Source organism: Ambystoma mexicanum, chromosome 8 (assembly GCF_040938575.1).
Source record: "Ambystoma mexicanum isolate Mex_15411 chromosome 8, UKY_AmexF1_1, whole genome shotgun sequence".
In the NCBI taxonomy this organism is placed as follows: Eukaryota; Metazoa; Chordata; class Amphibia; order Caudata; family Ambystomatidae; genus Ambystoma; species Ambystoma mexicanum.
The window spans coordinates 299,982,165-299,995,443 of NC_090929.1; the positions used below are offsets into that span (position 1 = coordinate 299,982,165).

General features: G+C 50.3%; 1 protein-coding gene across 14 annotated transcripts in view; it reads right to left on the minus strand.

Annotated features, from left to right (window-relative positions):
• The window catches only part of EHMT1 (euchromatic histone lysine methyltransferase 1), a 2,375,011-nt gene that overhangs the window by 339,438 nt on the left and 2,022,294 nt on the right, over window positions 1-13,279 (minus strand). For all 14 annotated transcript variants that reach the window (XM_069609714.1, XM_069609713.1, XM_069609712.1 and 11 more), the window contains one exon: window positions 12,061-12,228. In XM_069609714.1, the coding sequence (XP_069465815.1) occupies window positions 12,061-12,228 (168 nt within the window). The remainder of the gene's footprint in view (window positions 1-12,060; window positions 12,229-13,279) is intronic.

A 13,279-nucleotide genomic window follows, 5' to 3' on the forward strand; every position in this document is an offset into this window, starting at 1 on the left:
CCTCTCTGCCTGTAGCTACGGAGACAAACAGTTGATCTGTTTTCCTTAGCGGTCTGGTTTTATTTACATAGTAGAGGACCGCCCTACGCACATCTAGGGTGTGTAGTTTCACCTCAGCCGAGCTTTGCGGGTCCTGGAAGAAAGTCGGAAGCTCGATGGACTGGTTTACATGGAACTTTGATATAAATTTAGGTGAGAACCTAGGGTGTGTGCGTAAAACCAGTTTGTCCTTGTGGATAGTAAAGAAAGGATCCTGCACTGACAGAGCCTGAATTTCACTGACCCTTCTTATAGAGGTAATGGCTACTAAGAAGGCTGTTTTATAAGTCAGGTGTTTGAGACTACTTTTATGCATGGGTTCGAACGGGGGGCCCATGAGCTTAGCTAGCACCACATTAAGGTCCCATCCTGGCGGTGGGTTTGAAATAGGAGGGTGAAGTCTCTTTACTCCTTCCATGAAGGCTTTAACTACTGGTACCTTCCACCACGACACCTTGTTATGGGATGTGGTGTAAGCCGAGAGGGCTGCCAGGTGTACTTTCAGAGAGTTAAAAACCAATCCTGCATCCAGCAGGTGGAGCATGTATGTCACGACGTTGGAAGGAGTGCAATCAACAGGGTTGATTTGTTTATTCTGGCACCAAATAACAAATCTTTTCCACTTGTCAAAGTAACAGTGCCTTGTGTTTGGTTTCCTGGATTCTTTTAGGATGTCCATACACCTCTGTGGTAGATTGAGATGTCCAAACTCTATGACTTCAGGAGCCATGCTGCCAGGTTCATTGAGTTGGGTTGCTGGTGCACTGTTTGACCTTGTTGCTGGGACAGAAGGTTGTACCAGGCTGGAAGTTTGATGGGCTCGCACACCGCCATTCTGCGTAGGTGTGGAAACCATGGTTGTCTCGCCCACATGGGAGCAACTAGGATGAGCGTCATCGATTCCTTGTTCATCTTGTACACCACCTTCCTGATGAGGAGTTGGTGGAAAAGCGTACGCAAACATCCCTGACCAGTTCATCCACAGGGCGTTCCCTTGGGAGTCTGGCTGGGGGAACCTGGATGCAAATCCTGGGCATTGTTTGTTTTCGCTTGTGGCGAATAAGTCTATAGTGGGGAAACCCCACCGAGAGAAGAGATCTTCTACGATCTCTCTGTGAAGTACCCATTCGTGTTCTTCTGGGAGGGAGTCTCTGCTTAGCGCATCCGCTAGGGAATTGAGCTCCCCTGGAACATGTTGCGATGACAGGAAGATGTTCCGTCTGAGTGCCCATATCCAGATTTTTTGGGCAAGCTTGGACAGATTTGGCGAGCGAGTCCCTCCTTGCTTGTTCAGATAGAACATGGCTGTCGTGCTGTCCGTCCGGATCTGCACCGACAGGTTTAGTAGATGGGGCTCGAACGCCCGAAGCGCTCGGAATACTGCCAGAAGCTCTAGGAGGTTGATGTGGTTCTTGGCTACTGAGTGAGACCAAAGACCCTGAGCTGTGTGGTGGAGATGGTGAGCTCCCCACCCAGTCAGGCATGCATCTGTAGTCACCACTGCCTGTATTTCGGGATCGTAAAAGGGTTTTCCCCTTGCGAGATTCTCTCTTGTCCACCAGTGTAGGCTCTGTACCAGTGTTGGCGAAACGACCACTAGATCGTCCCACTGACCACTTGCCTGAGACCACTGTTTCGCCAACCATTCCTGCATGGGACGCATGCGCAGTCGCGCGTGGGGGACCAGGTAAATGCATGACGCCATCATGCCCAGTAACCGCATTGCTTTGCGTACAGTTATTTGTTGACCGGACTGATAATGTGGAATTTGCAGTAGTATATTCCGAATTCTCTCTTCCGAAGGGAAGGTCAACCCTTCCTGAGTATCTAGGATTGCTCCTAGGAACTGTTTTGAGGTGCTTGGCACCAGGCTTGACTTCTTCTCGTTGATTGAGAAGCCTAATTCGTGGAGGAGGTCGATAGTCCTTTGAATGTTTGACCTGCAAATTCCTGGGGTTTCCCCCGTTATGAGCCAGTCGTCCAGATAAGGGTACACTGGGATTGCCTCCCTGCGTAGGTGTGCCGCTGCCACCGCCAGTACCTTGGTAAATACCCTTGGTGCTGAAGCTATCCCGAAGGGCAGTACCTTAAATTGGAGCATGGAAATATGAAAATAAGCATCTTTCATATCCAAGGTTGCCATGTAATCCCCCTTTTTTAGGAGGGGGATTACCTCTTGTAGCGTGGTCATGCGGAATTTTTGGGGCTTGACATACTTGTTGGCAGGCCGTAGGTCCAATACTGGGCGCATTGTCAAATCTTTCTTTGGCACAAGGAAGTAGGTTGAATAGATACCCTTGTTTACCTGGTGTCCTGGGGCGAGTTCTATCGCGTCCTTTTCTAGCAGAATGGCGATCTCCCCGAGAAGGATTTTCTGATGTTCTAGGGAGTGTACTTTTTGTCGTGGAGGATGGTTCCGGGGACGCTGCAATAATTCTATACAATATCCTGTGGACACTGTTGACAGCACCCATCTGTCTGAGGTGATCCCTTCCCAAGCCTGGGTGAAGTTGGAAAAGCGTCCCCCTACTGGGGTTGCGTGAGAAGGGACCCTGAACTGAGCGTCACTGCTTTGGTGGAGGCGTGCCACCTCCCTTGTTGGGGCTGCCTCTGCCTCTCCCACGACCTCTTTTGTTACCCCTGCCGTAACTTTGGGTAGACTGCTGGCTGTTGTTCCACTGTGTACCCTGTCCCTGGGCATAGTTGCCTCTTTGTGAATTTTGTCCGCGTGGGCGACGAAAATTACTGTTCCCCCTCTGGTTAGGGGGTTTGTTGGTTAGTTGGCCAAGGGATTTAATTGTTTCGTATTCGTCCTTGGCGTTTTTCAGTGCGTCTTCGACCGCTTTCCCAAACAATAGATCGGGTTCCACCGGCTTGTCTATTAAAGAAGCCCGAGTTTCTGTTTTGAACCCCGACTGCCGTAACCACACATGTCTCTTGATAACAGTACCCTCTGCTATCAATCTTCCTGCGTTGTCCGCGGCGTCGAAAGTTGCTTTCAATATGCAACCAGACATGGCTCTCCCTTCTGCTGAGATCCGAGCCAATTGGCCCTTTAAGGGTTCCGGAGCAGAGGCTATGATTGCCGCGACCTCTTCCCATTGATGGCAGTTGTAGCTGGCCAACAGGGTGGTGGAGTTAGCAATCCTTGCTTGGTAGGCGGACGTTGAGGCTACCTTTCTGCCAAAGCCGTAAAGTTTCTTGCTCTCCTTGTCGGGAGGAGCTTCTGACGAAGATAAGGGTGTTCCAGCCCTCTTCCGAGTGTTGGTAACCATTAGGGAGTCTGGTTTAAGATGTCCTCTTATATAGAGAGGGTCAGATTGGGCTGCCCGGAAAAGTTTTTCGACCCTGGGGTTGACTGCTCTGGTGAGGTTTGGGTTCACCAGGGACGGATCTATTCTTCGTTGGATGGATTTAAGGATAGGGATGGTCTGAGCGACCGGCCTCCTCTCTCCTACCAACTCTTCTGCGAAGTCCCTTTCCTCCTGTACACCGTGGGTGTCGATGTGAAAATGTTCTGCCGCGCGAGCGAGAACCTCATTAAGGAGGGGCTGGTTATCGACTGGCGAGTCGGTAACTGGGGCTTCGTTCTCTACCGGGGAATCTACTCTGTAAATTTCCTGCTCATCTTCTCCCTCCTCCTGGTCCTCATCATCCACATAGTATTCCGTCCCGGTTTGTTCCTCCATAATTTCAAACTCCTGGTCCCCCTCAGGGAAAGGCTCTCCTTGGTACCTGGGGTGTGGAGTAGAGTATGGAGTAGAGTAAGGCTGTACCTCGAAGGGTTCAGGTCTTTCGAACCGGGCCCTTTTACTTAGGGGGATGGGATCAGTGGAACCTGAGGGTGTGGCTCCCTGAGGGTCATACGAGAGGAAATGCTCTGGATTCTTGTCGTAAAAATCAGCCAAGGAAGACATCCTTGACATGACCCTGTCTATGTCTTCGCTGGACCATTCTTTGGAACAGGGGATGACTTCAGTAGGCAGTTTAGGGGACTTATCAAGGGTACCCTTGCTGGATGTTGATCTCTCAGTAGACTTGTATTTGTTTGTCTGCTTAGGGGGGAAGGATGGTCTTACAGGAGTGGAAGAATGTGCTTTCCGCTGTTTCCCCCCTCCCCGTGCGTGGAAAAATGTTTTCCCTGTCCCTTGGAGGCCCCGGAGACTTTCGACGCCTTGGGGTGGAAGTCGTCTTCGTCCTCCGACGATCGAACTTCCATTAGTCTAGGGAGCGAGGCACTCTTGGCAAGAGTGGATGATTGCCTTGCGTCATGAGGCGATCTCGATCGAGAGCGCCCAGAGGACACCGAGTCGGACCGTTCTATTTGTGCCTCTTTCCGAGAAGTCGACGTCGTCGAGGTTCGGTTGGACTTAGTGTGCTTAGTGTGTGTAGGGTGTGTAGCGCTTGCGTCGCCGGGGGTCTTCCCCATGGCCACCCTGCCGGACGACCTTCCGAGGTCGTGGACCTGCGCTCGGCTGTCTTTCGACGCCGTAATGCCCTCGCCGTCCGAAAGTACGGCGTCGCTGCCATCGCTGAAGGCGCCCTCCGCTGCCATGGCCGCCTGCCTGGCGTGGTGGGCCCAACGCTTTGTCGAACGGTCCTTGAGTGTCTTAGGTTTAAACCTACTACACGCTCTGCAGTTCGCTTCGGGGTGGTCCTTCGGCAAGCAGAGATTGCACGTGGCATGCCTGTCGACCGAAGGGTATTTGCGGTTGCACTAGGGGCAGAATTGGAAAGGGGTACCCTCCATACGCACCTTGAGGCAGCGGGCTGATAAGTGTAGGAAATATATAAGTGTATCTATATACCAAGAGTGAAGAGTATGTACCACCCCCCACTCTCCCTACTTGCAGGGCCGAGGCCAGCGGCCTACTAGGCCCGGGCCGAGGCCAGCGGCCTTCCGAGGCCCAGATCCGTCGTGCAGCAGCCGACGGTCGATGTCTTCTCCAGCCGTCGTCGAGTGTCGAGGGTCGACGTTGGGGTGGGGAAGGATGTCAATAAAGAATATTAAATTCCAATTATTAGTAAAAGTATGGCTAAGGCCAGGGGACTCCGCAAGATGCTTCCGACCAGTATGGCGGAAAAAAACAATCTGAGGATCCTAGACGCATGAGGGATCTTGGGTACAGTGGACGTCACACTAGGGATAGTATTACTGGCACGCCTGTGTCGACGCCCATTTTCGAGTTTCGAAAAACAAACTAATACTCCACAGCTTCCACTAGATGTCGGCCTATGCACAGCATGTGAATCTAAGCAGATTCCACAAGCCTCAGAAATATATATATATATCTCTTCCTGAGAACTTGAAGAATGACGGGTATTGGAGGAAACGCATACAGAAGCGGTTTTAAGAAGGATTTCTGAACTCTGTCCAGGAGGGGCAGCAGAGGTTCAGAAGGCCAACCTAGTTTCTTGGAACATGGTAACCTCTGGACAAGCCAGACCAATCAGGATAGCTATGGCAGGCGGTCAAGACAAAGTCACAGGAGGGATGAGGGTGCCTGAAGGACCTCAATGAGCACACAGAGCAAGGACATTTACAAATTACTCCAGACAGGTGTTATATTAAAAATAGACACATTTATTACAAGGCCTTTGTAAGAGACTATAGCAAAGAATCACAGTAAAACTAAGTAGACATATATATATATATATATATATATATATATATATATATATATATATATAAGACCAGGGGAGGGTGGGGGGTCTGAAGGGATGACTGCACAAAATATGTTAACAACCTAGAGGGGAAAGAAAACCGGCAGTGCAGGTAATCCCTAGTCCCAATTCCACATCAGTTATTCACCTAAATAAGCGGCAGTCCAAACCCTAAGAAGAGAGGAGCCTTGTGCTCAATAGTACATGTAGTGCAAACACACGCAAATGTTCCAATGGGCAAAACAGGGTCTCCTCAGGGGTCTCTAGCAGCTCGGGAAGGTGGATCAGGCGATGAAGAATAAGTTTGCACTATTCAAGAAGGACCTTCACTTGAAGGCAGAGGCAGTTCGAGAGTTTGGGATGGAGTCGCTATTTTGCAATAGCAGTGAACAGGAGAGGGGCCCCCCAGTGGCCACTCGTGCATAAAGTTGGGCTCTGGCGCTAGGGGCCACCGGTTGGGGTAAAGAGTACTCACCGGTCCCTGAGGCAATGTGACCCAAACTTGGGCAGGTTAGTCCAATTCGGTTGCAGGTTCGACATCGGCAAAAAGGACGTCTCGGCACCTTTTAGTTCCTGAGATCCAGCGAGGATTCCCAAACGGGACAGTGGCGATTTCTCCGCTCTGGGTGGATGAATCGCCCCAGTTTCACTGCAGCAGGCTTCAGGGGCAAGAGGGTCACAAATGCAGCGGACTTGCAAAGGACGTTGCCACAGCAGGGCAAAACGGTAACCGCGTTTACTCTGGTCTGGACGCACACGTCTCACTTCTGACCTGGGAATGCCAAGTGTACGAAATTTGGTGTGAGGGTGCCATGGACACAGAGCTAGCAGTATACAAAGTTTCGAAGGCCTCCTCGAAACGACGGTGGAGACAGAGCAAAGGTCCTGTGTAAACTGGTCAGCCCACTGGTTGGCCCAGGGGCACTTCCAAGAAAGCTTACTTGCAGGTTTTGGTCAAGGTGCCAAGAATAGTTGGTCCCACTATTCCAAAGGGTCGAAGCGTCTTTGCAGACCTTCTAGGACGACCAGATGCAGAGGGGTCCCATGGGATGACAGCAGGCTCAGGGTGCCAAACCTTCCAGCGGGTCATCAGCGGTTCCTCGACTCAGCTTCATAGTTGCAGGATACTTGGATCCTTTGTTCAGTGAGAACGGCATGGTAGTGGGGTTTCCAGCCTCCTCTTATCCAAAGTTGCCTTCGCGCCAAAACGGAGGACCCAATGGGAGATCTGCTCACAAACACTCACTCCATACGTGGACCAATCACAGCTCATGGTGGTCTCAGGCATTCAGGACACTCCAGACTCTCTGGCATCCAGGATGTGTATTGGGACCAGACATCCCAGCCCACATCCGGGAGGCACACACACAAGGCATGCAGAAGCCCGCAAAAGCATTGGGATTCGCGGGAAAATGCATGACCAAATAAGGACTGGCCCAGGTCGACTCAACCTGAGGAAGGTGAAGGCGCAAGATGCCCAAAGGACAGGACAAAGAACCTTGTGGCATGGCCATTTTGGAGTCAAGCCACCTATTTGTGCCAAACGCGCTTAACGCTGTTAATATGGCAGGAAAGGGTTAAAAATTATGCGAAACGATAGCTGCCACCAGTCCTGTCCATGACATCTGCACAGTTCATAAAAAGTCCAGCGATAGTATCTAGGGCCTTTGGAAATTAATATAGACCCAAGCGAAGCGTGCTGTATGGTAAGATACATTGCACACTTGTTACATGTTGCACAAATGTTGCAACATGAGAAAAGGACTAAGGGAAACAAAGTCTCCCAGTACTGACTGTCTTAAGGGCATGTCAGTTACCCCATAAAAAGTGAGCGAAAGCCCAGAGGAGTACAGCTGAAGGCAGTGCTTCTCTGGCAAAGTCAGTCAGTGGTGTCTAAACAGCAACAAAAAGTTTGGGGGTTGACACATGGAGGGAAAATTACATACACATATGAAATCTTTCCTAAGAAGAGGGAACAACCAATCCACGACGAATGCGTCTTCTAGAGCTCCTATCGGAGGAAATTCTCTCGAGCAGTACCTTTCGCACTTCCGGTTGGCACCAGTCGCGAACAGGTCCACCTGCGAGGTTCCCCAAAGGGTGAAGATCTCCATAAGGACTTCCTGAGCTAGTTCCCACTCGTGGGAGACTGCGCTCTGCCTGCTCAGAGCATCCGCCATGTTCTCATCTCCGGCCAGATGAAGCGCAGCTTGGAGATTCCTTCTTTAATTACCCAGAACCAAAGCTGCATTGCCTCATTGCACAGAGGGCGTGACCCTACACCTCCTCTCTTGTTGAGGTAAAGCATGGCCACCGTATTGTCAGTCATTATCAGGACTTTCTTTCCCCGTACAGATGGCAGGAAATCCTTCAGTGCTAGCCTGATTGCTCTCAGCTCCAACAGATTGATGTGTAGTTTGGACTCCGATGGATACCAACGCCCGCTGATGGTCAGACCGTTGGCATGAGCCCCCCCATCCTGTGAGGGGGAAAAAAGAGGTCCCCCCCCTTAATGAGATTTTCCTCGTTGGCCCACCACAGAAAATCCTGGGAGACCTTGACGGGAACCTGAAGTAGATCTGACATCTTGCCTGAGAACTGGGGCCACAGTCCGGAGAGCCCACTGAAGGGATTGTATTCTCAGCCGGGCCTCTGGCACCAGAAAAATGCAGGATACCATGAGGCCGGGCAACCTTAAGAATTCTAAAGCAGGAAGACTCTGGGCTTTTTGAAACTTGGAGACCATGTGAAGAATGTTGAGCCCTCACCTTGGGTGGCGAGCACATCCCCAAGGAAGTGTCCCACACAGCCCCGATGTACTGGAGCTGCTGGGAAGGTGTCATTTGCGACTTCTTGAAATTGAGGGAGAATCCCAGTTTGTGAAGGGAGTGGCAGGGGACGCTGGGATGATCCAAGGCTTGTTCGGGAGAACGCGCCCTGATCAGCCAATCGTCCATGTAGGGGAAGACGTGAATCCCCTCTCTCCTGAGATACGCTGCCGCCACCACCATCATGAGCTTGGTGAAGACCCTTAGGCGGAGGTCAACCCGAATGGCAGGACCCGAAACGGATAGTGCGAGCCGCCAACTGCGAACCTCGGTTATTTTCTGTGCTTGAGATGGATCGGCACATGAAAATAAGAATCCTGCGGGTCCAATTACACCAACCAATCCTGAAGTTGGAGGGCCTGAAGGATCTGAGAAATAGTGACCATCTTGAACTTGTCCTTCCTGAGGAACTTGTTCAAGTATCTTAAGTCCAAGATGGGTCTCAGTCCTCTGTCCTTCTTGGGAATAAAAAAATACGGGGAATACCAACCTTTGTTCCTCTCTGCCACAGGCACTGGTTCTATAGCGCCCTTCTTTAGCAGGTTTACAATCTCCGGCACAAGGAGCGGGTCCGGAACCTTCAAAGAGTGCTTCACTGGTGGAGTGTCGTGAGGCCACCATAGAAAAGGGAGGCAGTAACTGTGGGCTATTGTTTCCAGAGCGCACGCATCCGAGGTAATGGCTCGCCACTTTTCTAGATGCTGAGACAGCCTACCCCCTACCAGTGAACAATGAGGCAAGGCCTCAGAGCAGTTTTGAAGTGGCTGGGGTAGCACCTGATGGCAAAGAGGCTGCTGCTTGAGCGGCCTTGGCACCTCTGCCTCGTCGTCCACCACGAGAAAACTTACGTTGGCCCCTCTGACAGGTCATCCCTCTCACCCTTCCAAATGAGGAGTAGTAGCGAAAGGAACCCCTCCATTGCTGTTCCCTAGGACGAAAAGGCAGAAGTTGTCGAACAACTGCGCCCAAAGATTTGGCAGCTGCTTTGGAGGTCTGCAACCTCTCAAGGCTCTCACCAGCCTTGCTGCCAAACAGATGCGACCCGTCAAAGGGAATGTTGAGAAGACTAGCCTGCACATCTGGTGCAAACCCCGACTTCCGCAACTGCTGACGCTATCCACACTGTCCAACCCAGACTGAAGGGATTCACACATGGCATCCTTGCCATCCTTCACAATTGCTAGAAAGCCATCCCTTTCCTCCCCTTCGAGAATATGCTCAGCCGCTAAAGAGAGGCAATTCCACAGTGTGTGTGAAAACTTTGCTAAGGCACAGGTGGAGTTGGTCGACTTCAACGCCATACTCCCCACAGAAAATACCTTGCGTGACCATCCATCCATGCGTTTATCGTCCCTATCAGGAGGGATGGTAGGGTACACTGCCTGCTTTGAGGTGGCCGTAGCCACCTGAACCAACAAACTGTCCGGAGTGGGGAGTGTGGACAGGTAGCTAGGGTCGCTACAGGATGGGCGGTATTTCTTTGTCAACTACTTGTTCACCATCAGAATACTCTCCGGTGTGTTCCAAGTAGCAGCCACCCTCTTTTGCAATGTCAAATGAAATGGCAACACCGGGTCAGTGGAAGGACCCTGATCCACAATATCTGTAAGATTATCTTGATCAAACTGCACCGGAGGCCTGGCCCAGCCCAGGTACTCCACAACTCTCATCAATATCTGATAAGAGGAGTCGGCATGATACCCCGGATCCAGACTACAAAATTCCATCTCAGGGGAAGTGTCAAGGCCACTGGCATCATGCAAGGACTGACGCAGATCCTCCATCTGACTCTCTTCAGAAATGAGACACTCCTTAACACCAGGAGTCCCATATGGAAGACCAAAAGGCCCAACATCCTCCTCTGACCTTTCTTCGTCCACATAAATGTCCTGGAAAGACTTAAAGAAGTCGTTCCTTAGGAGAGGAGTCCCTCTTCTCTGCAACAGCCTTCACAGACTTAGAAATAGCCTACCCCAGAGGATCCACAGTCACAGGGACCTCCACTGATAAATTCGGCTCAGACTGCGACGACATTGGCGCCGACTGCTTCGAGGGCCTGACCGGGGGCAAAGACCCGACAGGCACAACGCTGATGGCGTTGACACCTTCAAGGGCATTGAGGATTTCACAGGTTTCAACAGTTTCGCCGGAGACGAAGACCACGACCTGGACCTGGCACGTCTCTGGTGAACACCCCATGCCTTGTGCGAACGGGGCCTCGAAGACATCCGCTCTTTATCACGCCGACCACCTGGGCCCGAAGGCGCACGAGTATCTGGCCGAGACCGTACCCTGCCGGCTTTGACAGAAGGCGTGGACGGAGCTGTGCCTTGGGATTGAAAGATCTTCAACATCTGCACCTGGAATGCATCGCACTCCTCCAGGGTTGAGGATTTGATGGGGCAGGTCACCTTCCACAGGCGGCATTGTCCGAAGAGGACGAGGAAGGGGACCGGTGACGTTGCTACCTGGATCGCCGCGACGAAGAGGACGAGTGGCGCGAAACACTGCGGGACCTGGAGTGCTTGGACTTCTTCCGATGAGGAAAGTCCCCTCTCGACGCACCAGTCGAAATACCAGCAGACTTGGATTTACAGGGCTGGGGCACCCTTCCTACCTTCAGCTTTCCCTTACACTCCCGCAAGTCCTTGTCAGTCAACGACTGGCACGAGAAGTTATTCGTTGCATGGTCCTCTCCCAGGCACCACAGACAAATTCTATGCGGATCTGTAATCGACATCTTGGAGCTGCAGTCCCGACATTTCTTGAAGCCAGAGCCCGGGTTTATCGGGGTGGAAGTAGAAGACATAATACATTAGTACTGAACAGTAACAGAGGCACACAGAATTTTATGAAGCAAACACGTTTCTGAAAAAAACAGAACTGAGGCTACAGGAGCTGTGCGTGCTACTTTGGCCATTGAGGGACATTGACCCGACGCCATCGACGCAGGGCTCCCTCTGTCAAAAACATTTCCGAAGCAGCACAGCTGTGGACATTACATGTCATACATGAGGAATACGTTGGAGGACACAATCCATTCGAAATGAACATTCTCCATAACACTGCTATAGCAACCTGCTAAAACAATTTTGAACTGTAGAGGAGACTTTTAATCTACAGTGCAAAGAAAAAAGAACAGAGCTGGGAGGTCGTGGCAGAATGGAACAGCAGATATTGGGTGTAAGCTAATCTATACATCTGGGGTGGATTGCTCACTGAAGAAAGAACACACAGAATCCAGTAAGAGGGGGAGAGAGACAAAGTGAATTTCTGAAGACAGTAGGGGACATACTAAAAGGGAAAAAAACAGCATTTAGGAGGTTTTGGGTAAACATTACCTTATTAATTCTCACCTTAAACGGTCCGAAAGGGTCATGTATTGAAACCAGTTTAATTCATAGGCGGTTAATTTTTCAAATTGGAACACATTCCTGGAATGAGCAGATCATTTTTTGTATGTATGCAACATGGGCTTTAACTTCACAAAATCCCTGAAGCCAAGCCTGGTACAGGGCAATGAACATACCTAATTACCATCATGTCCACCTGCGCAGGCTTATCTGTGGATGCTTCTTTCTGAGTTTTGTTCATCTGAAGAGTTTCCCACACCTCAGAGTTCAAAGTGCAGCACTCCAAGGGGGTCTCGCCTTCCTTATTCTTTACGGTAACATCGGAGCCACGGGAAAGAAAAAGCCTATGGAGGAGAGTAATAAAAGTAATAAAGCGCATAAATAATGTATTAAAAATGTGAACATTACTCACTGCAGGGACTACTACACTATTACGATATAGTGCTGTTTCCTTCATACATCTAGGAATTTACCCGGGATAGGATAAGGGACCGGAAGATCTTAGTGCAAAAGCATTAATTCAAAAAGTATGCTGGGGCATGCACAACCACTGCCCTGCACCACTCCCACACAGGACACGTACTTTGCATGCTATCAGCCAAAACCACCAGTCCTTGTATTTGTCAGTATTTGTCAAAATATTAGCGGGATGGAGGGGGCAGGGAAGGAAAGGAGAGAGGAGCATATGGATGGTAAGATACTATGGACTTGTAGTTCAGTAGTCGCTACAGTGCGTACCTTTCTCTTACTCCTAGAGACAGAACCCCTTTCTCCATACTTTTTAGACAATTCAGATAACCCGATAAAAATGGGACAATGGCGAAGCATTGCGCAAGACAGAATGAATACTTCAGTTAACCCAAAACGTCTTTGTGAACTGCTTATCCAAATAGGGCATCCACTCTGATGCTTGTGTCCAGGACGTACGTGAGGTGCACCAAGTTGCCATCTTGCAAATGTCCTCTAGAGAAGCATGCCTTTGCTATGCCACAGATGCAGATTTGACTTGATTGCAGGTTAGGAAAGCTTTTCTTTTTTGCTGCTTTCCATCAATAGACATCTATGGAACCCCTTCCAACTTTTAGCTGTTTTGAACCAGCCCTGACTTAGGGAAGCAAGTGAAACCTTTTTACTTCACTTGCCTTGCTAAGTTCATTTGTTTTGGGGGCACTAATCAGTGTCTATGGCTATCAGTGCGGGGAAAGACGCCCCCCTGTTTTAGAATTCCTTGTACATTTTACACTGCACACGTAACCTTACAGTGAAGCATGTTAGGGATAATGTTTGTCCCTTTAACTATTTATTCGGCAACTTCGTGGGTACTTTCATCAAGTGTCCAAGACGACTTGCCGCAGCGGATACATTGTTAGTGTTTTTTAATTCTCACATGCATGC